The sequence below is a fragment of the Solanum stenotomum genome, chromosome 9, assembly GCF_019186545.1.
Source record: "Solanum stenotomum isolate F172 chromosome 9, ASM1918654v1, whole genome shotgun sequence".
In the NCBI taxonomy this organism is placed as follows: domain Eukaryota; kingdom Viridiplantae; phylum Streptophyta; class Magnoliopsida; order Solanales; family Solanaceae; genus Solanum; species Solanum stenotomum.
The window spans coordinates 36,264,585-36,288,529 of record NC_064290.1 but is presented as its reverse complement, the minus strand read 5'-3'; the positions used below and the strand labels follow the sequence as shown (position 1 = coordinate 36,288,529).

General features: G+C 35.1%; 3 protein-coding genes and 2 pseudogenes across 3 annotated transcripts; 2 read left to right on the top strand and 3 right to left on the bottom strand.

Annotated features, from left to right (window-relative positions):
• The first annotated feature begins 1,015 nt into the window (after positions 1 to 1,015).
• LOC125876867 (synaptotagmin-5-like) lies at positions 1,016 to 2,725 on the top strand (annotated as a pseudogene).
• Positions 2,726 to 2,965: 240 nt separating this feature from the next.
• On the bottom strand, positions 2,966 to 12,632 carry LOC125877490 (uncharacterized). The gene is made up of 9 exons (XM_049558772.1): positions 12,573 to 12,632; positions 7,363 to 7,422; positions 7,201 to 7,269; positions 6,596 to 6,664; positions 5,556 to 5,624; positions 4,749 to 4,996; positions 3,928 to 4,134; positions 3,087 to 3,377; positions 2,966 to 2,983 (listed from the first exon to the last, which is right to left on the bottom strand). The coding sequence occupies exons 6-9, from the start codon at positions 4,821 to 4,823 to the stop codon at positions 2,966 to 2,968; spliced, it is 591 nt and encodes a 196-aa protein (XP_049414729.1). The 5' UTR covers positions 4,824 to 4,996; positions 5,556 to 5,624; positions 6,596 to 6,664; positions 7,201 to 7,269; positions 7,363 to 7,422; positions 12,573 to 12,632.
• On the bottom strand, positions 8,671 to 10,248 carry LOC125876870 (uncharacterized). The gene is made up of 3 exons (XM_049558133.1): positions 9,174 to 10,248; positions 9,000 to 9,087; positions 8,671 to 8,912 (listed from the first exon to the last, which is right to left on the bottom strand). Exons 1-3 carry the CDS (start codon positions 9,497 to 9,499, stop codon positions 8,793 to 8,795), a joined length of 534 nt encoding a protein of 177 aa, XP_049414090.1. The 5' UTR covers positions 9,500 to 10,248; the 3' UTR covers positions 8,671 to 8,792.
• Positions 12,633 to 14,934: 2,302 nt separating the features above from the next.
• On the bottom strand, positions 14,935 to 15,947 carry LOC125877489 (uncharacterized; annotated as a pseudogene).
• A 2,976-nt stretch (positions 15,948 to 18,923) lies between these two features.
• LOC125877488 (uncharacterized) lies at positions 18,924 to 19,385 on the top strand. Its single transcript, XM_049558771.1, has one exon. The coding sequence runs from the start codon at positions 19,002 to 19,004 to the stop codon at positions 19,383 to 19,385; it is 384 nt and encodes a 127-aa protein (XP_049414728.1). The 5' UTR covers positions 18,924 to 19,001.
• The last annotated feature ends 4,560 nt before the right edge of the window (positions 19,386 to 23,945 follow it).

Genomic DNA, 23,945 nt, shown 5'->3' with positions numbered 1-23,945 from the left:
ATGTTTCGGAAGTTGACCTACAAGTATCAAGGACGAACCATAGGAAGTTTGACGGACCATAAGGTGGTTCCATAGAAAGGTCCGAGACTTATTATTTGGGCTAGAAGTTGAGAACTACGAAGGGGTCTTCATAATGTACACTACAAGAAAAATGACTTTTAACGATAGGAAATTCGATCGTTAAAAGTCCATATCCAGTCGTTAAAGGTCTATAATGACCGGGAAAAAATTGGTCGTCGCCCGTTGTTAAAATCTCCGTCGTTAAAGGTTACCGACCGGATTGCATTGCCGGTCGTTAGATATCACTTAGCGACAACGATAAATCCGGTTGCTACATTTACTAACAACGACCACAAATTCCCTTCGTTGATGGTTATTTGGTCATTAAAACATTGGAGTAAAACCACAATTTCCAGTCGTTACAAGTACTTTTAGTGGTCAGATTCTTTCATTGATTATATTACTTTTACCGACCAAGTTTAAATTCCTTTCGTTGCTTTTAATAAATTTAACGACAAAGTTTGTTTTACAAATTTAGTTTCAAATAATTATATATAGTTTTATGTTCCTCGAGCAGTTCCGGATCTTAATATCATTTCTTCTTTTTTCACAAGCCATAAAAATTTAATATAAAATTTCATAATTGTTTTGCCATGAACGAAAACATACTGGAAAACTTGCATATAAATGTGTGTTCAACACAATATCTAAAAAACATAGATGTTCAACATAAGATCTAAATAATATAGATGTTCAACATAAGATCTAAATAACATAGATGTTCGACATAAGATTATAAAACATACATGTTCGACATCTATCAAATTCTAAAAATTGAGAAAACGAAATAGCTGAACAGGTTAAAACGTCTCTAGATTTGCACCAACAATAAAAATATAATCTTTCTTTTCAACTGGCACCACAATTCTTCAAGAACAGGTTTTTTAATCTTCATCACATTCTTCATCTGTTAAAAAAAACAATTTGAGGTCATTTCGTAAAAGAATGTCGGATAGCTATAACTTATAACTTTTAAAGCATAAATCAATCATTTAATCACCAAAGAGCCCAAAAGTTGGCATTGCTTAATTCCCATCAGCATCAGAACTAGTAAAGTCAAAGTGTGGAGCCAATTTTGGAACAATATAGGCATGTGATTTTTTTCAAGGTTCATTCTTGGTACAATTGCTCCACAATTCACAGGGATTTCTATTATTGAAGATGGAAGTGAGGGTATAACTATGGAATTAGAGATGCAATGGGATGGGAATCCAAGCATAATACTCGATATCAAGACTTATGTAGATGTAGCACTACAAGTGCAGGTGAAAAACATTGGGTTTACTGGTATTTTCAGGCTCATCTTCAGGCCACTTGTTGATGAGTTTCCTTGCTTCAGAGTTGTATGCTATTCTCCAAGGCAGAAGAAAAAGCTGGATTTTACGCTTAAGTAATTGGTGGTGACATGATAGCAATTCCTGGCCTTTCTGATGCAATTGAGGGAACCATCCGGGACGTTGTTGAAGACTCTATCATGTGGCCAATACGAAAAGTTATTCCCATTTTACTTGGGGATTATAGTGACCTTGAACTGAAGCCTACTGGAGTATTAGAGGTGAAACTTGTTCAAGCAAAGGAATTAACAAATAAAGATCTCATTGGAAAATCTAATCCTTTTGCTGTATTATATGTAGGACCTCTACGAGACAGAATGAACAAGAGCTAATAATGATTTAAACCCAATTTGGAATATGAGCATTTTGAGTTCGTAGTCGAAGATCCATTGACACAACACTTGGGGGTAAAAATCTATGAGGATAAAGGGCTTCAGTCAGCTGAATTAATTGGATGTGCCCATATTTGTTTGAATGAGCTTGAGCCTGGTAAAGTGAAGGATATCTGGTTGAAGTTGGTGAAAGATTTGGAAATTCAGAGAGATAAGAAAAATAGGGTCCAGGTGCACTTGGAGCTATTGTACTGCCCGAATGGCATGAACAATGGGCTAAGTAAGCTATTTTCTCAGAATGAGTCAATGACTTCATTAGAGAGAGTTCTTAAAAACTCGGCAGAAGGAAAAGAAGTTAGTCCAAACGGAAGTGAAATCAACAATAGAAGAGAGGTAATAGTACGAGGGGTACTTTCTGTTACCGTGGTATCAGGTAATGACCTTCCCCCAGCTGATATAGGGGGGAAGGCTGACCCCTACATCGTTATGATCATGAAGAAGGCTTAAATCAAGAGCAAAACCAGGGTTGTAAATGAAAGTCTGAACCCGGTATGGAATCAAACTTTTGACTTTGTTGTTGAGGACGAATTACATGACATGTTAATGCTGGAAGTCTGGGACAATGACACATTTGGAAAGGATTTCATGGGGAAATGCATACTGACTTTAAAAAGGGTTCTAATTGAAGGTGAATACAAAGACTCGTACGAATTAGCCGAGGTTAAATCAGGGAAACTGAACTTGCATCTCAAATGGAATCCACAACCAATATACAGAGACTACCAGTGATGAACATCAAACTTCAATTTTATATTCTTGTTAGTTTTGTACAGGGAGTAAAATTTCTATGATTCCCTAATTGACTGGGAACGACAGCACGTATAATAGAATATTTTCTGTACATAATTTATTATAAACAGAAGAGAGATACTGTAAAGCTGTGAAACTTTTGAAGAGAAGCTGAAGTTGAAGCTGGACAAGAATAAAAATTGAGTAATTTTTCAAAAAAAAAAAAGAAAGTTCAACAAGTTTAGAGATAATTGTTCTAAAACTATAACACAGTAAGGATTTAACACGCAACACAAATACTAAGGTGAACATGCAGGAAAGTAACTCAGTTCAGAACAAAGGAATACATCCTGATTAAAACAGAGATATGCATTATTCTATAAGCATGCAGTCTCGTTCATCATGGAAAGTAGTACAACTAAAGACTGTCTACCCTCTAAAATAAACTTATCATAGAAAGACAGACCACTGCATTAGCAAAGCCGTTATCAAAGATGAGCATTTGTTAATGCCATCACTAAATTCATTGAAAAATACACATCATGGAATAGCTAATGAAAAGTTTGCTAACATGGTGGATGTGATGGAGGTGTGGATGCTGACGAACCACTATACTTTCAAGGCGATCATATTTACTCTCTAGAATATCAATACGCTTTTGTAGTGATTCCTTTTCTTTGCGAGTTATTTTCAGTTCTTCCAACAATACAGCCTTAGAAGTACTACCACCTTTCAACTCCTTAGTGGTTATCCCACCACCAAATCCAACAGCATGACTTTTGCATTGAGGTCCAAAGCACCTTTCCACTACCTCAATATTAGTAAGAGACGGTTCAGATTGTACAAGCTCTTGAATTTCAGCCTATAAAATACAAGAATGTTTAAAATATTTCAATTAATCAATCTAGAGAGAAAATGTTAAATGAAATTTATCGATAAACATATATATTTTTCATTTGTTTCGGGTTCGACAAGCTCATTTCCCTTTTTACGAGTCTCAAAGAAGATAGTTGCCATGTTTGGTGGATTACCATCTTTGCCTCCCTTAACAATTAAAAAAAGTAAGTACTATAAGATCTTTTATACAAAAAGGAGGTTTCCTTTTAGGGTTTCATGATTTACTTACCAGTTCGTAAATAATCTCTCTTATAGGCTTGCTACCCGTACGATGAGGCATACACAACTTAGACCTGTTGATTGTGTTTCTTGTACTTGATTTCTGCATTAACACAAGCTGAAATTATCACAAGCTTGTTTCATGATTCTATTTTTATTCTTAAATTAACTTTTGTAACTACTTTGTATCCTCTTGATAACAAATGAAATCATTTAATCAAAAGAACTATTCCAAAACAGTAATCATATGTGACTTGGAAATAAAATGATATTAATCAATAGCTATGCAATCATACCTTAAACTTATCAGATAAAAAATCTTCCTTGACCAACCATTCCCAATCACTCTTGTCTACTCCTATCGACACATCTTTTAGAACCTCGTGCAATGAATTGGATTTCATATTCTTGTGCAACGATCCTCTCCAATTGTTCCAAAGCTTTCTCATATGTTGCAAAACATTATCTCTTTGATCATTCATGTTATCACAGTCAAACTTTTCCTGAAATAGAGAAAAATATCATCAGAATCAGAGAAAGACACATTTGATTGCAAGTTAATGTTCTTGATTAATGGATTGAAGGGTTGATCTTACATGTCAACTATGTAAGAACTTTGTATAGGGAGGTACTGCAGATCAGAGAAAGACACCTTTGATTGCTTGGGATAAGGTGTGCCTCCCATATATATTTTTTGAGGACCAAAAGTTAAGGGATGCATGAAATGGAATGAAGCTTCTGTTGGCAAACTACTATATGGAAGGTTTCAGAATAGCACATCCTCTGGGTAACATGGACACATGTAGTGTATATGAAGTAATATGGCAATATATGAAACTGAACATGCAGGTGCAAGATGCAAATTGTTGTCTATGTTTAACAGGGGTAGTAGAAATTCCTCAACACTGAGTGTGAATGGATCACAAAACTAAATATAGAGTGAATAGTAAGACTGAGGAGGGGAATTTTTTGTTTGTTTTGGTATAGCTATTCTTAAACAAAGGCAACATCATAGTATTCTAAACAAACACAAGAAGAAGAGGAAAAAATATTGTTAGTACAATAGCAGCGATATCAAACCAGCGAAAATAAAATAGAGTAATGCTGTAATTCTTACTGTAACAACTGCCCACATATGCTCAATTTTATGCTCTTCAATATCCATCCATGAGTGTACCCGCAATGGGCACATATTACGATGAAGAACTAGCAAACCCAAGTGTCTCGTAAATGAGGTGTGATTCGGCCCAACAACTCGATTTTGATAGAAAGTGACTTTTAACTTTTCTCCAGGTCTTAATCACAAAATATGCTTACAAATGTTTGTTCCCCTCCCCTTGGTTGTCCTATCATATTCACATGGACCTGCAAAATTTAAAGTAAGTCAACTATGCTCTTTGATATAAATTTGATCTTTAGTGCTAAACCATCAAAAGAATCTGGAGAATACTCCAGTAGTTAAGTTTTAGGTGTCAACTTTTGAAATTATTACTGTATACAATGGTCTGGTATTTTTAGATCTATTAGACCAAATATGCAAAATAACATTTTATCTAGTTTTCGACAAGTACCCATCCACAGTTCCAAACCAAGTGACAACTAGACAAAGCAGGCAGAACATTGCCCATTGCAGAGATAAGGCCTCAAGTTGCCAAAAAAAAGTGATACATAAAGGGGCAACTAGCAGAGAAATAAATATTGGAAAGCTTAAGATCCCAAATCAGTGACTTTCAATTTTTAGAAACTTTCATTTAGAAAATCACAATTGATGAATCAAGAATCGGTGGAGGTTAATATGGTTAGGACTAGTGAAAAAAAAAACATAATGAAGCATCAGATGTCAAATACATAGGAATAATAACTTTTTGGCTATTTTACCAGTAACATCAAGAAAAGAAAATATCACACGGAAGAAAATACATACTAGTTTGATTTCTCGTAGCATCTTCAGCCACTTCAATCACTTTTTTTGCCTTTTTAGACTTTCATAGACCTGCAAATTATAATATTAAAACAAAATAACACTTCAAGCCAACTAAGAACAACAAAGAATTACTCAAAAGAAAGTAATATATACTAGTATCACTTCTCTGAACATCTCGATACACTTCATTCATTTTTTCTCCCTTATCATATCCAACTGGACCTGCAAAGTTTAAAGTAAGTCAACTATGCCCTTTGATATAAATTGATCATTAGCACTAAATAATCAAAAGAAACTGGAGAATGATCCAGTAGATATGTTTTAGGTGTCAAGTTTTGAAATTATTAATGTATACAATGGTCTGGTCTCTATAAGATTGTAAGACAGAATATCCAATCATGCTATAGGGTCACTAAATTTCCTTCGCCTTTGAGAGGTACCAATCCATAGTTCCAAACCAAGGGACAACTAGACAAAGCAGGTAGAACAAATGTGAGAATCCCCACAACTATATTTCTTTTATCCATGTGATTTTACAACACAGTTCCAAACCAAGTGACAACTAGACAAAACAGGCAGAACATTGCCCATTGCATGAGATAATGCCTCAAGTTGCCAAAAAAAATTAATACAGAAAGGGGCAACTAGTAGTGGAATAAATATTAGAAAACTTAAGATCCCAAATCAGTGACTTTCACTTTTTAGAAACTTTCATTCAGAAAATCACAATTGATAAATCAAGAATCGGTGGAGGTTAATATGGTTAGGACTAGTGAAAGGACACATAATGAAGCATCAGATGTCAAATACATAGGAAAAATAACTTTTCGGCTACTTTACCGGTAACATCAAGAAAAGAAAATATCACACGGAAGAAAATACATACTAGTTTGATTTCTCATAGCATCTTTATCCACTTCAATCACTTTTTTTTGCCTTTTTAGACTTGAATAGACCTGCAAATTATAATATTAAAACAAAATAAAACTTCTAGCCAACTAACAACAACAAAGAATTACACAAAAGAAAGTAATATATACTAGTATCACTTCTCTGAACATCTCGATACACTTCAGTCATATTTTCTGCCCTATCATATCCAACTGGACCTGCAAAGTATAAGATGACTATAATTTAAATGCACTCCCATGTATAAACATTTTAATTTGTACTTGAGAAATATAAATCAGCCTCCCCAACTAATACTTATTTATTTTCAAGGTTCTAAAAGTTACTTCTTCTTTCACCATGAGAGATAACAACATTATCGTTTAATATAAGATTGATAGATAACTTTTCACTCACATCATCTTAGTTTGACTAAAATAAAATTAAATATTCACTCTAATAGAGATATCAAAGCTTAATATTAATGCCTATTGCAAGAGATCAGGCCTTAAGTTGCCAAAAAATAAAATGTGATATAGAAACTGGAATGGACAACATCTAAGAAAGATGTTGCTAAAGCAGGATTGCAATTTTTCCCGAATGGAAAGTTACTGAGACAAATAATGACTAGTATTGCCTTTATCTCAAAGGTCCTTGTTCCTGAAAATGCTAGTCATATGCTAACATATCTTCCTAGGGAAGCGAGTCATAGATAATTTTTTTGTTGATTTACAACTAACAACAAGAAAATACTTACTAGTTTGATTTCCCTTAGAACCTTGAGCCACTCCAACCACTTTTTTTGCCTTTCTAGATTCAAATGGACCTGCAAATTTAAGTGCAAGTAAAAAAAAAAATCAAGACTTCAATTCAACTAACAAAAAGAAGTTGCATAAATAAAATAAAATAGTAGTATCACTTCTTTGGGAAACTCGAGGCACTTCAATCACTTTTTTGGACTTATCAAATTCAAATGGACCTGCAAATTTTGATGGAAGTCAACCAAAATAAGAAGTTTATTCTCATTAGTAACAAAAAGAATACAAAGGAGATTAAGTAGAGAAAGCTAAGCAGAATTTCTTGATCAAACAAATTAACCAGACAAACTCTTTTGCAAATGATTACTTCTTTGAGTATCTCGAGTCACTTCCGCTTCTAGAAAGAGGGCGTCATTGTCTTCCATTGGATTAAAATCAGGAGGCACAGGGATATTTTTCTTTGCTGGCTTGTTTCGACTAGAAGTTGTTGTAGTATTTCTATTTTCGCCAATCATAGTCCTTTTTTCAGCATTAATCCTTAAGCTTTGTACCTGACCCCTTGCATCACTGGTCAAAGTGTATTGATTCATTTCAGCTTCTTGATGGAGGGGAGCATTGTCTTCCTTTTCCTCAAAAGAAGGATGCACATGGAAACTATTATCTGCTAGCTTATTCAACTTAGAAGTTGTTGTATAGTAACTTCTATTTTTGGCAATCAAAGTCCTTTGTTTAACATTAACTCTGATAGTGCTCATAGTTTTCAAACTTTGACCGAGTCCCTTTGCTAAGGCACCTGGTTGAATGAGTTCATGCTTGGGAATTTTAGAAGTTTGTCCCATTTCATACTTTAGAGTTTTTGAGGGATTCATGTCAACCTAGATAATACAAAAAAAATAAAATAAGAGCAAAGTCTTCCAAACAAAAGTTCAAATAGGTTAGGAAGTTTTTCATAAGAAGAAATGTGAATTGAAAACACATTCAGAAAAGAGACACATGTACATGTAACATAGGTTCCTTGCATGAACCATTACTACTATAGTAAGATCAAGGTAACATTAAAGACCAAGTTCATCAAACAAATTTTCATAGAAATACTATAAAGAATCATTACCATAAAAAAATTAATAAAGTGAAAGAAAGCATGACAAAGCTCCAAACGTCAATGAGTTCTTTTTCTTTTCACTTGTGTAGAGTTATCTAACTCTTCTAAGTCGTCATTCTTTTTTTCCAAATTATCAAAAGAATCACGGGGTTGAACATTTTGCACTATGTGCCAACCTTTATTGGAATGATCGATAGCATAAAATACTTGTGATGCTTGGCTAGCTAATACAAATGGCTCATTTATTTTCAAATATTGCCGACGGTTAAAACTTACAAAGCCATATTCATCCATTTTAACTCCCCTCTTTTGATCATACACATCAAACCACATACACCGGAATAAAACCACTTTTCTTCCCCCCAACAAATTGTAATTCAAGAACCTCGGTTAACTCGCCATAGTAATTCATATGGTTTTGTTCTTCACCGGTCTCACCTACTACAACCACTCCACAATTTTGAGTTTTCAAATATTGATCATACGCTTTCACATGAAACCTATATCCATTAACAATATGGCCTTTGAATCTTGTGACATATGGCATAGGGCCACGTGATAAAGATAGCAAATCTTCCATTCTCTTACTATCATCATGTTTGTATAATCCTGCAACGTAACAACAACAAATAGCTTTTTAGAAAATAATATTTAATTGCATACTTGATTTAAGAAAACTGATTAATTTCTACTAACCTTTTTTTGTAACCAACTAATGAATTTTCTATTCCACTCCACATCGGAACTTTGTTGAGAGGTCTCACTATAAATTTGTGAAAATTCTCTAACAAAGAATTGAAGTTTTACATGTTATTTTAAATTAAATATAGACAAGGTATAAATAAATTATTAGGTTAAATCAGTACTTACTCGAGAAATGGTTGAATTTCAACACAGTTCTTCAAAATATAAAAATGTGCGTCCTCCATATCGTTTGAATAAAGTTTGTCTGGTGTGCTACCCTTTAAACTTTTTCCAGGTTCACAAAATATTGTCAAACCACCCTCAGATTCAATTACATCACCATCATAATTTCTTTCCGGACAATTAAACTTTGTCTTTATTGTATTCAAATACCTTGAACATAAAGTCATACATTCAACTACTAAATATCCCTCTACAATCGAACCTTCAGGGTGAGCCATATTACCAATAAAACACTTCAAAAAGTGTAGGTATCTCTCTATTGGATACATCTATCGATATTGAATTGGTCCGGTAATCTTAGCTTCATCAAGTAGATGAACAGACAAGTGCACCATGACATCAAAAAATGTAGGAGGGAACACCTTTTCTAACTTACACAATGTTATTGGTATTTGAGCTTCTATTTGTTCCAACTCCTCTACGCTCAAACATTTTTCTCCAAGCACTTTGAAAAAAATAGACAACTCAATAAGTGGTTCAGACACGGATTTACAAAGCATACCACGCATGGCAAGAGGGAGTAAATGTTGTAGAATTATATGACAATCATGACTTTTTAATCCTGAAATTTTTTTATCCTTAAGGTTGACACATTGAGAAATATTTGAGGAAAATCCATTTGGGACCTTTAAATTCCTCAAAAATTTGAAAAACTTTTGCCTATCTTCATCAGATAATGTGTAAGGTGTTGCTGGCAACTCATATTTATCTCCATTTTGTATTGGATGCATTTCTTTTCGTATTTTCATTTGTTGTAAATCCAACCGAGTACTCAAGGTGTCTTTTGTTTTCCCTTTGACATCTAAGATTGTCCCCAAAATACTGTCACATATATTATTTTCAATGTGCATCACATCAAGATTATGTCGCAACAATAAGGTTTTCCAATATGGAAGATCAAAGAATATACTCTTCTTATTCCAGTTATCACCCCTTTTCTTGTGTGATATTTTAATCTTCTTCTATGGATCCTTTGTTAATGGCAACCCATCTAAATCAGCAACCTGATCAAGAATATCATCACCACACAACATTTCAGGCGGTAGCCTGTGCTCAATAATAGTGTTATCAAATGACGCTTTATTATTTCTCTATTTGTGATTAAGAGGAAGATAGCGTCTATGGCCCATATAACACTGTTTTTGGCCATTTACTAGCCTTGTATAGTGTGCTTTTTTATTGCAACATGGGCAAGCCAGTTTTCCTTTTGTACTCCATCCAAACAAATTTTCATATGCTGGAAAGTCATTAATGGTCCACAACAAAGATGCATGTAACGTAAAATTCTTTCTAGTTGTGCATCGAATGTCTCGACTACACTTTCCCATAATTCATTCAATTCCTCTATCAAAGGTTGCAGATAGACATCAATTGCATCACCGGGACTCTCAGGGCCAAGTATAAGCATTGACAAAATAAAATTATGTTGCTTCATGCAAAGCCAAGGTGGCAAATTATAAGGAATAAGTACCACGGGCCAAATGTTGTACGGAGTTTTTGACATTCCAAATGGTTGGAAACCATCACTAGCAAGTCCAAGTCGTACATTACGAGGCTCAGCAGCAAAAGATGGGTGAAGCTCATCAAATTTTTTCCATGCCATTGAATCACCTGGATGCCTCATTATTCCATCGTTAACTCTTTTGTCATGATGTCACGACATCAAAGGAGATATCTTTGAGCACATAAATAATCTTTGAAGCCTTGGCTTTAGAGGAAAATAATGTAAAATCTTTCATGGTATCTTTTTTCCTTTTTTCAATTTTGTTTCCCGACTATGTTTATCATCCTTCCATCTAGATGCACCACAAACTTTGCAAGATTGAAGACAATTATCATCCTTCCAATATAACATGCAATCATTCTTACATGCATCAAGCTTCTTACATGAAAGCCCAAGATCTCGAATTACATTCTTTGCCTCATAATATGAATCCGACAAGTTTTTTCCATCCAACAATAAATCATCTTTCAAAAACTTCAACAACATCGTAAATGACTCATTACTCCAATGACCAATACTTTTAAGGTGAAGCAATTTAACCAAAGTAGAAAGCTTAGAAACTTTTGCACTTTCATATAATGGTAGATCAAGATCTTTCAATAGCCTATAAAATCTTTTTGCTTCATCATTTGGTTCCTCCTCCTCCATCAAATCATCACCACTATTATTCATATTATCTCCATTCAAATCGGGGTACAAATCTCTCAGCAAACCATCGATTTCATCCTCACCATCATCCTCTTCAATGTCATTATCATCTATTTTTTCAAAATTTGATTGTTCTTCACCTGACATCTCCCCATGGTGATACCAAAGAGTATAACTTAGTATTATCCCATGTACTATTAAATGTGACCTAACTACAACATGTGTTCTAGAAGTTGCATTACCACATTTAATACATGGACAATGTATCAACTGTGGTTCTCCTAATTTTGTAAAAGCATAATCCAAGAAAGTCTCCACCCCATCTATATAAGCAACAACAAGTCTATCTTTAATGAGTTCCATCCATTGTTTATTAGGCACCATTATCTCTATGCATGTAAAATAGATATAATAGTACATTAGTATAATAACAAAATAATACTAATTAGATATTTACTTTTAGAGTTATACATTCATACACAATAGATGCATATAGTTATATACGTATTACAACAAAAAATCAAGAAACAAACACTTAATCTATACTTACACAAGAAACACGCATAAATATTCACAAGATGGTAATAAAAAGGTTACAAAAATTGGAATAGTCCAAATTACATGACAAAAGACTCTAGCAATTCAAGAAAATCCAACATATAATAGTAAAAGACCAAATATTTCAAAATAATAATTTTTTCAGGTATATTCTAAACATCAATAGTAAAAGACCAAATAGTTTCTACGTATATGGTTATGAACTGAATATACAAAGCAGGTTCACAACAAATTTATAAAACTATAAACAAAGGTTGGAGAAATCCTACAATCTAATCTGATTATATTAGAAGAAGAGTATGTAAAGACTTAAGAAAAAAGGTGAAATATTTTATATTTTTTTGTTTGTAGCATTTAAATTTTGTTACAGTAGTGCACTTTTTTATTACCTATATTGAACACATCAAAGTTTTGATAGTGCGTGATAGTTCAACATTTTATGATGCTCATACCACTGTTGATGAAACACAGTAAAAGATCGCAACCAATAGTACCTCTTAAAAAATGGCCAATAAAACTAGACTAAAAAACATAGCATAACAAATGGCCAAAAAAATTGAGACAAATACTTGGAATATTTTCAAAAACACATCAGTAAAGAAGAAAGGTTTAGAAAAAGAAGAAAAACGTACCTTAAAAAAGAAATCAACAGAGAGCCTTCAAAAGAATAGTTTTGGAGACACTTTCAACAACAATAACAAGCACCACCACCAACAGATTTGGAATCAAAGCCTACAACAACCAAGAAAGAAATATGTGAACATGAGATACACTTCACAGAAAAGAAAATATGAAATGCAACAAAGAGCTTAAAAAAATCAACAAGACACATGCAACCATATAGACATAATTTCAGTATAGTCTTTCCAATAATATATATTGCCTATTTCAAAGAGTTCATCCATTTTATGAAAGAAAAAATACATGGAGAAAAAAAAGGATGTGTTAACCCTAAGTGTGGCAAACAAGAAATATGGTCATCACAATGTTAGAATATGACTTTCTGGAGGCTACTTAATGATTGAGAAATAGCATGGGTAACAAAGTTGTTAAATTTGTTAGGTGAATTCTCTGGTACTAACATGGAAGATTGATACAGAGAGGCAGTGACTTTGGAGTTTCAGGGAAAACAAGCCACTAGATTGTCAAAGTAGATGATACATAGGGAAAGAACATGTATTCACAGTCAAAACTCCACATAAAAAACCTCTTTAACCATGGGTATTGATTTAGTGCAATTTGATATTTGATAGATTAATATACAACATTTTTCCCACATCTGAAATTATATTAAACAGAGATATGGATTTTTTAATCGTTAGCAGGCTATACATTTTGAACAGTAAACAGAAGAGTTTAATCACGCTTATAGTATCACATACTTTTAAATTTTGAAAAGTCGACCCAGGCCGAACCATGGACCACCAGAAGCTGTCATCCAGGCTAATAGTTATTTCTTAGGAAATGGCAATGCTGGAAGAGCAGTGTTTTGGAGAGAGAGAAGCCAAAAAAAGTGACAAGGGCTTGCTTCACCAAAGCGAGAAGCATGAAGCGAAGCACACACTTTTTTCAACTAAAGCGCTATTTAGTACAAATAAAAAATATCAAATATGCATAGATAAATAACCAAGAACTCAATGGAAATAACATATTTAGCAAATCTTTCAATTCTTAAACTAAAAAGTTTATATAATTTACCCAAAAAAAGAAAACTTAACAATGAGAACAGAGACGGAACAATAAAACATATTATAGAACAGAGGAGAAATTGCAGAATATGGACCAAAATAGAGCATAACAGAGAAAGCAATACAAAGCAGAGAAAACAATTGCGAAACTGAGAAAAAATACAGAGAACATTATAGGAGAAGAGAAGGAAACCATGTTAATATTGAATCATATTTGATTTTTATGTATCCTCTGAATCCTATACGTATGTGAGGCAACACAATTGGTGCTGCCATTTAGGCTAAACTCTATCTAATTGTGCTATGGTACTCTTTGACAACCCTTCTTGGATACGTTTCAAATGTTAAAATGAATATGCAGTTTCTTGTATCCTCGGTATGATAAGCTTTTGCATTTAGGCTAATGGTTTTTCTTAATAGTCTATTATTCTGTTACCCAAAATTATATGACACTTTTTACTGCAAAATGTTCTACTAAAATATTGTGTATTATCTATTTGAAGATACACAATAAAAAATTATCCAAATTCTGTTTATATATTGCAGTGTTCTACCTGGATGACCATGATTGTGCCAACTAGCATGACAGCCTATCTCTATCTCTACTCAAAAGGAGAAGTTTCGTTGGCTGCATTTCAACCAGTGTAATAGATGCTTCCTTCACCAATTGAATGATAGTTCTTTGATTTTCTTAATCTACCTTATATGTATTTGAGCTAGTCATACTAACATTTTTGGTAAATTTATAACAAGGAACGAGAACCATTAATTCAGCTAGAGAGAGTTTGGCTTCTTAAATTCTTCAGCTTAGTCATACAAAATACTAAAATTTTAATCAGTCACTTGCATTAAATGTTTAAAGTTATTTATCCTATTAAGAATACAAAGTTCTAATTGTCCTCTTACTTAGATGTTCTATAAATGTGCTTGTTTGGTGCTATGTTAATGAATTTCATGCAATTACAGGTGATACTATATGCAGCTTTCGCCATGACTCTGATATTTCCCTTTCATAAAAGTTTTGCCTAAATGACAGTACCAACTATGTTGCCGCACATACGTATTGGATTAAGAGGATACATAAAAATCAAATATGATTCACTATACACAGGAAAAAACAAGACAGGGAAATTGCAGACACAATTGAAAAAATAACTGTTGCCCTCGAAATAGAGAAAATAAGAAGAGAAAAAAAGAAGAAGAAGAGATGAGAAACTTAACTTGCAGTCACTTGAAAGAGCGTCACAACATGGGAAGGAACGAAATGTTTTTATGAAATAAAAAAAAGCCCTAGTTACTGTCAACCTTAGTTAAGCAGAAAAGCGAGAAATCGCTTCCCCACTTCTGGACTGAAGCACTTGCTTTTTTCACCATAGCATTGCTTCGCTTTAAAAAAGCAATACAGCTTCACTTTGCTTCGCTTCTCACTTTAAACAACGAAGCACTCGCTTTCAGTAACATAATAAACCAAAGCCAACAATTGGATCAAGGAGAATTGTATGTAATGGAGATGCTAGTGGAGAGTGATTTATGAATACCGAGAAATTGTTTCTTATTCACCAACTAAAACACTTTGTAAGGACAAGGCAACAACTATACTAAATAAGCTACAAAATGAAGGAAAATAGAGAGATTGAAGATGCTGGCCAGAAAGGGAAGGGGAATTGTAGCTAATGATCTGGTTACAATGATATTAACCTTTATAGACTAGTAAAGATATAAATAAAGAGGTTCTGATATAGCAACATCAAGATGCTGCTATCACTCCTATTAGATTATGAGTTATTTATTACTTAACAAAGAAATGGCTGAATACCTTTCTAGGACACCATTCCTACAAATGCAAGCAAAAGACTCATCTGCACCAGAAAAACCACAAGATCCACCACTATCCTCACAGTTCTTGCAAGATTCATAAACATAATATGAATCATTGTATAACAAAGAAATCCCAAACTCCCATTTCATAGGATCTCCTTCATCACCTCCAAAACTATATATCTATGAATACGAAGAACACTAAAGCCAAGGCAAGTTTAAACCATAACCTGAACCAACATGAACCGGTGTATCACAAACACAACATGTTCAAATTGGATTATTTCGTTCTAACCCAGTCCCAGTTACCCCTTTACAAGAATACATTACTCTGCATACATTTGAACTCGAACCGCTATCACACAAGTATTGTTTTGGATCAAACACCGTAGATGTTGTTGAACATCCTAGTAAAAAAAACATGTTTTGTTTCAAAATACTAAAGGGAGCTGAATCATCATGATCCAATGTAACACTACCTGAATTCTGCATTAAGGAACATGTTGACCCAATTAAAGGGGTTAGTTAAAACAGGAATAAGAAAACCTTATCTCTACATCAAAATTTATAATGGAAATTTTATCCTAGAAATTATGAGACTAACAAATTTATTCAATAATTTCAATATTGCGACTTCTTTTAATTGTCAATCGAGGCTACCAATAGTACACACATCAATACCCACAAACATATTGCATAATTTAAGAGCATGTGCACCAATAACCTACTGAAAAAACTTATGAATCATGCAACATAAACTCAAAAATGGTCAAAATCAGAATATCCATATAACAATTCATGGTCAAAACAACCTAAACTTACCTTGAAGGGAAGGAAAGTCCAAGAATATGTCAAGTTACAATCACACATAGCAAAGACCAACAAAACTCAGGTGAAATTTTAGCAAAGACTAACAAAACTCAAGTGAAATTTGAAGTAAAAAGAAACAAGCGACTTCTGCAATTAGAAAAAATAGACATTGATTTCATTTATAAAGACCTTCAATAGAGAGCTATAGCTTAATTTTTGCAAACAAACCTGGATTTTAGGAACGGTACCACCATTATTGTGGTTTGTTTTGCTGATTTTTATCTAACAAATCAGTTATGCATTGGAAATTAAGAGTCACTCTGATTAAGGATTTATGTTATTCACTCCCGTAGGTATCTCTATTTCTAGCAGAGGAGTTGGAAGACACGTTCTGCTGGACGCATCTTTTCGGAAGGGTGGGAGAGTGGAATTGCGTGTGTGGAAAATTCGATGTTCTTGGTTATGTTTTCTTACAGAAGGGACGTAGGGTGGGGGTAATGGGAGACCAGCAGTAGGGGGTGGGGTAATAGAGGAGACTAATAAGTCTTTTGTGAAAAATAAAAGGTGAAAGTAAAAATATGTGTAATTTTTTTATTATTAACGTCTGGGTATAAATTTTTTTGAGGTGCGGATATTGTTGCTATACTAATATTACATTAAAATTGTCTTTTAATGGCTAGATTTTTTTTGACGTTATAAATATACTTTTAACGACCGGCACTATATTCTTTCGTTGAAATTTGGTCGTCAAAAATCCATTTTCTTGTAGTGGTAGGAAATTCGATGACTCATAGAAAGGTATCATGGAAAATAAGGTGAATTTGAGTTTCTAAAGTTTGTTCTATGGTTGACCAGTACAGGTCGTAGAAAGTTCTACAAACCATAGGTCCAAACCATAGAAAGCATCTCGTAAATATTTTTAAGAGTATTTGGGTAGTTTCCTTTACATTAAATGTCTATACGACGTTGCTTTACCCCTATTCTAAGCCCTATAAATACCCTTCTACCCCAAAATTTTCCCCAACTCTCTCATTCACCCAGATTTCCAAATCCTTTCTACATTCAATCCCCTGCAATTCTCTCCCAAGGTCAAGAAAAAGGTTAGGATTTCCAAGCACCGAGTCTCAAATTACCCCATTTCTTTTGGGCTTCGAATAGAAAGGTTTGTAGGGTTTCATAAATGGGTTTCATTCACCTATTGAGCCTTAAAGATTTCTCAATTATCCAAGTTCAGTTTCATCAATTTTATTGAGTTTTCATTCAATTCTTCATGGATTATAATGGTGTAGATTCAATTGTCCGATTTTGATCTTTTTATGATTGTTTCAACTCAAATACATTCTTTTCAATTGATTTTACTTGAACCCATGCATGGATCATGATTTTTAACTATGTACTCTTAAAGACATGAATTTATGAAGAAGTTATGAATCTATGAATGATGTTTTTATGAAAATGAGTATTTTATGATCTTGGTTGCTTATGATGGGCATCAATGAAATTGTGAAAGGGTTTTCTCACATATAAAGGATCATGGTTTGGTGAAAGGTTTTCTCGCACATGCATGATTCAAGGTTTAAAAACTAATTTTATACTGATTTAAGCTTGGATTAGTATATTTATTGTGATTTTCCATGTATGATATTATATTTATGAAAATGACTATTCTGTTAGGATTTAACGTAGCACCGAGAGAACTTTGAGGTAGACGCTCAAATAGAATAGTCTCCAGTAGAAACCTCGAGTTCCAAACTATGTTCTTCCGTAGGATTTTATTAAGTGACTTAACTAGTGGATCGACATATAGCATGATATGATACAAAGTTCTACCTTGAAAAGTGCAATCTTCCTTGTCAATGTGGGAGTTACATAGGATTGCATGATCTATTGTCGGATAAAGCTAATATCGCATAAAATGAACTAAAGTGACTTCAAGGGCTCTTATGAAGTTTTCATTACGAGTTCAAGATGCATTGACCATGTTCATGATTATGATTCTTTTTTAAAGGTTTTACTATATGCTTTAGTTTGGTCGTGCATATCATGCCCCCCCCCCCCCCCCTCCTCTTATGATCATGTTTTACATTTTTATGCATAACCCTCATATTTAGTACATTTCATGTACTAATACATACTTGTGCCTAAATTATTTCACTCATGTAGGGTAGGAAGATCTTTTTCCTCCCGCTCGTGGCTAGTTGCTTGATCACTTAAAGTTTGAAAACTTGGTGGGTCATCATATTCCAAGAACTATGTCACCTTTATTTCTTTCATATTTCTTAGTTTATGGATTTTGTACGTGGTCTGTGGGTTACGTCCCAACCTGTTAGCACCCCTTTAGTCTACCAACGGTTTACACATGGGAGATTTAAGGAAATTAGAAAATAGATTACTTTAGCTTATAAGTTATTTTACTACAGCTTTTAAGTATTTATGTTTTTATTTTCTATGTAGCAGTTATTGTAGTAAGGAGGTTACTCCTCCACTTTCTCATTCAGTTGTAGTAGGCAGTAGGCAGTTACTTTCTTTGTTTCAGTGTTGTATTTAATGTATTTGAATTCAATGAAATGTCAGGCAGAAAATTACTAAGTCTTTGAGTACTTCAAACTCAAGAGATTGCAGGTTCTCTCTTAACGAAGCAGCATCATAGGTCGTAGGAAGAAAACATTTGATTTCACACTACAACGCCCCATAACCAGATCCATAACAGGGGACCATAACAACTTGGTATCAGAGACGAATGTTATGGGAGATCAAATTCAACATCAACTGGCACAATTGGTGAACTTATTTCAAGAAGAACGTGCAGCCAATATAGCGAGACAGGAAGCAATGAATGCTCGTTTAGATGCACTCACAAAGGATCTAGCGAATTTGAAGGTTGATTCTGAATCAACTGATCATACCAGTCAGAATTGGGGCTGGAAGGGTAAAAGTGGAGTGGCAGAAGGGTCAAAATCAGATGCAGGAGGAAGTTCCTTCATTCCTAGGTATACAAAGTTGGATTTTCCACGGTTTACTGGCCAAGGGGACCCTTTGGGATGGTTGAACAGATGTGATCACTTTTTTCGACATCAACAGACTCCAGATGAAGAAAAAGTTAGTCTTGCTTCTTTTCATTTAATTTAGAGGGGAATGCACAACTTTGGTTTCTTCAACTAGAGACAGATCTGCCTGAACCATCTTGGGATGAGTTCAAACGTTATTGTAACCTTCGTTTTGGGCCACCAATCAGAAGTCAGAAGTTAGGAGAATTGGCTAAGTTGCGCCAGATTGGGTCCGTGGCAGATTACCAAGAAAAGTTTTAGCAGTTAGTTTCCCGGGCTGGTACACTCACACAATCGCAAAAGATAGAACTTTATATTAGTGGTCTTGTGGATTATATAGCAATTGAGGTTGAGTTGCATAATCCTCTAGATTTGGCTACGGCGATGAGTTTATCCCGGCTTTATGAACGCAAGGGACAACCTTTTCGTTCACAACTGTTAGATGGTCGCAGATCCAAAACATCAGATTTCTCACCTCCACAGCGCACCAGATTTGTAAGGAAATTGACTAGATCTGAGATGGATGAAAGGAGACTTAAGGGTCTCTGCTTCAACTGTGATGAAGTCTTCACTCGGGGCTATCAGTGCAAGAAATTATTTTGGATTGATTCCATAGACGAAGAGGAAGAATCTCTGGAACAGGAGACAAATCCTAATATAGATCAACCTGAAATTTCTTTGCAAGCCATCATTGGTGTCACAGTTCCACAAAATATGCGGTTACAAGGCCAACTGGCAGGGAATCCAGTGGTGTCATTAGTCGATTCTGGAAGTACTCATAGCTTTGTGAACTCTAAAATTGTGTCACAATTCAATCTTCAAGTTGAGAGGCGAGAAGGGCTACGAGTAGTGGTGGCAAATGGAGAACGGGTCAGAAGTCTGGGACAATGCGAAGGAGTTTCAATATGGTTTGGTAATTATGCTTTCCATATTGATTTATATGTCCTCAATCTAAGTGGATTTGATGTGGTTCTAGGTGTGAATTGGCTTAAAACTTTAGGACCCATACTGTGGGACTTTACAGATATGTGGATGTCATTCTTCAAAAATGGAAAACAAGTGGAGTTACAAGGTGTTAAGTCTCCTGATCCAACTCAAGGAGCAACAACTCATGTTATGCTAGCTGACAAAGATAATCAGGAAGACCTGCAAATCATTTTGAAAGATTTTGCTTGCCTCTTTCATGAACCAGTTGGACTCCCTGCTAAACGTGATTGTGACCACAAAATTGTTCTGGAACCAGGAACAAAACCTGTTGTAGTTCGACCATATAGATATCCACATAATCAAAAGGATGAAATTGAAAGACAATGTTCAGAGATGTTGAAGCAGGGAATAATTCGGCCAAGTCAGTCTCCATTCTCTTCCCCGGTGCTTCTTGTTCCTAAATCTGATGGTTCTTGGCGTATGTGCATTGATTATCGTGAGTTGAATGCAAAAACAATCAAAGATAAATTTCCTATTCCAGTAATTGAAGAATTGTTGGAGGAATTGTTTGGGGCTAAATATTTTCTAAATTAGACTTACGCCAAGGTTATTATCAAATTCGGATGAAAGAGGATGATGTGGAGAAAACTGGTTTTCGTACTCACCATGGGCATTTTGAGTTTTTGGTTATGCCTTTTGGCTTAACCAACGCTCCATCTACCTTTCAATCATTAATGAATGAGGTATTTCAGCTTCACTTGAGAAAATTTATTTTGGTGTTTTTTGATGATATTCTTGTGTATAGTCGCACTTGGGTCGAACATATGTATCATCTGCGACTTGTTTTCAAGTTACTCTCCGATCATCATCTTTTTCTGAAGCGATCAAAGTGTTCATTTGCCCAAACTGAAATTGCTTATTTGGGCCACCTCATCACTGCTGATGGAGTTTCTGCAGATTCCAGCAAAATTTCAGCCATGACTGAATGGTCCAAACCTACAACTCTTAAGGGGTTGCGAGGTTTCCTAGGCCTCACAGGATATTATCGTAAGTTTGTGGAAAATTATGGATCCATAGCTGAACCATTAACAGCCATGCTCCGCAAGAATTCATTTATATGGACAAATCAATCAACACAAGCTTTCGAAAAACTCAAGGTTGCTATGACAACTACACCTGTATTGGCACTTCCAGATTTTTCTCAACCTTTTGTTATTGAATGTGATGCTTCAGATCTGGGTATTGGGGCTGTTTTATTGCAGAATAAACAACCCATTGCCTTTTTTAGCAGAGTATTGGCAAGGAGACACCAACCACTACCCGCTTATGAAAAATAATTGATAGGTCTAGTGAAAGCTATTCGGCATTGGCGTTCTTATTTATGGGGGCAACACTTCATAGTTCGTACTGATCACTACAGTTTGAAGTTTTTATTGGAACAAAAGGAACTAACTCCTCCGCAACAACATTGGTTGGCCAAGATTCTGGGTTACTCATTTTCAGTTGAATACAAGGCTGGTCGTTTAAACACTATCGCTGATGCCTTATCCCGTCGAGACAATGATGAAGCTATGCTTCTTGCCATTTCCATGCCTCAATTAAGCCTTTTTGATGACATCAGAAATGAACAACAAAACTCTTCTGATGTCCAGCAGTTAATATCTGCTGTCCATGATGGTACTGCATCAGATCAGTGGAGCGTAAAAAATGGGTTGCTTCTGTATAAACACCGAACATTCTTGGCATCAAACTCTCCTTCCATTCAGACGGTCATGACTGCCTTGCATAACCAGGGACATGAGGGGTACCAAAAATCACTTTTTCGGATTACAAGGGATTTCCATTGGACAGGTATGAAGCGTCATATTCGCGACTTTGTTCGTGCTTGTGGTGTTTGCCAGCGACATAAAACAGAAACTTTGCAACCTGCTGGTCTTCTTCAGCCTTTATCAATTCCGGAGCAAATATGGTCAGATATTTCATTGGATTTTGTGGAAGGCTTACCTACTTCACGTGGGAAAAATGTAATCTTAGTAGTGGTAGATCGTTTCTCTAAATATTGCCACTTATTGTCAACTGCTCATCCATACTCTGCAGTAAGTATTGGCCGACTCTTCTTTGACAATATTTTCAAATTACATGGCTTACCAGTAAGCATGGTTAGTGATCGGGATGTAACTTTCACAAGTGCTTTTTGGAGAGAACTCTTCCGCCTGAGTGGTACCAAGTTGTGTTTTAGTTCAGCATATCACCCTCAATCTGATGGCCAAACTGAAGTTGTCAACCGGACTGTGGAGATGTACTTGAGGTGCTTTACCAGTGCACATCCTACCAAATGGATGGACTGGTTGTCCTGGGCAGAATATTCATACAACACCAGTTTTCATTCTTCCTTGAAAACGACACCCTTTGAAGTGGTGTATAGGCGTCCTCCGCCACGTCTTTTGCCTTATTCCCCTGGAATTTCCAAACTAGATGCAGTGGATATAGCGTTACGTACTCGGGATCAAATTCTGCAATCCTTAAGACAGAATTTATTGCATGCTCAACAGAGAATGAAGGCTACTTTTGATTCCAAACATCGACATGTTGAGTTTCAGGTGGGGGATAGAGTTCTGTTGAAGCTACAACCATATAAATAGTTTTCTGTGGGTGCTCGTCATCACCAGAAATTGTTGCCCAAGTTTTATGGTCCTTACAAAATTGAGCAGCGTATTGGGCCTGTGGCTTATAAATTAAAGTTTCCACCTGGTATAAAACTTCATCCGGTTTTTCATGTCTCTAAATTGAAGCTTTTTCATGAAGGAGACTTTCCAGCAGCTGTTACTCTTCCTTCAAGTTTGCCAGAAGCTCCCTCACCCTATCCTATAACTGTGCTTGAACATCGGGTTGTTCGTAATGTACCTGAAGTCTTGATACATTGGCAGCATACTTCTCCAGCTGAGGCATCCTGGGAAACTGTTTCTTCTATGCAGCAACGCTTTCCACACTTCCCGCTTGAGGACAAGCGTGATTTGAAAGGGGGGAGTAATGTTAGCACCCCTTTAGTCTACCAACGGTTTACACATGGGAGATTTAAGGAAATTAGAAAATATATTACTTTAGCTTATAAGTTATTTTACTACAGCTTTTAAGTATTTATGTTTTTATTTTCTATGTAGCAGTTATTGCAGTAAGGAGGTTACTCTCCACTTTCTCATTCAGTTGTAGTAGGCAGTAGGCAGTTACTTTCTTTGTTTCAGTGTTGTATTTAATGTATTTGAATTCAATGAAATGTCAGGCAGAAAATTACTAAGTCTTTGAGTACTTCAAACTCAAGAGATTGCAGGTTCTCTCTTAACGAACCAGCATCATAGGTCGTAGGAAGAAAACATTTGATTTCACACTACAACGCCCTATAACCAGATCCATAACAGGGGACCATAACACAACCACTCTCATGTATAAGATTGGCTTGTCAAAACTATATTAGATTTCCTCATTTATGTCAAATGCTTTATTTTTATATGAACTCTCTTTATTCTATTATATTGTGTTATATGTATGTCAAGTGGCTTGTGTAGGGACCCTCATGGTCTTATACACCGTGTCACATCTAGGGTGTACTTTGGGTCATGACAAGTGGACTACACACTTCACAATAGTGGGATTCCTCCCACGATAGTGGGATCAATGAGTTTACGAGACTAAAAATTCTTAGAAAAACCATTTTTCA

Coding starts and splice junctions, on each gene's coding strand:
- LOC125877490 (XM_049558772.1), bottom strand. CDS start 4,823: ATGTGCCCATTGCGGGTACACTCATGGATGGATATTGAAGAGCATAAA. Junction 4,135..4,748: donor ATATGTGGGCAGTTGTTACA/GTAAGAATTACA, acceptor TCTCTATTTCAG/GAAAAGTTTGACTGTGATAA. Junction 3,378..3,927: donor TTTTATCTGATAAGTTTAAG/GTATGATTGCAT, acceptor TGTATTTTATAG/GCTGAAATTCAAGAGCTTGT.
- LOC125876870 (XM_049558133.1), bottom strand. CDS start 9,499: ATGTATCCAATAGAGAGATACCTACACTTTTTGAAGTGTTTTATTGGT. Junction 9,088..9,173: donor GAAATTCAACCATTTCTCGA/GTAAGTACTGAT, acceptor ATTCTTTGTTAG/AGAATTTTCACAAATTTATA. Junction 8,913..8,999: donor TTAGTTGGTTACAAAAAAAG/GTTAGTAGAAAT, acceptor GTTACGTTGCAG/GATTATACAAACATGATGAT.
- LOC125877488 (XM_049558771.1), top strand. CDS start 19,002: ATGGGAGATCAAATTCAACATCAACTGGCACAATTGGTGAACTTATTT.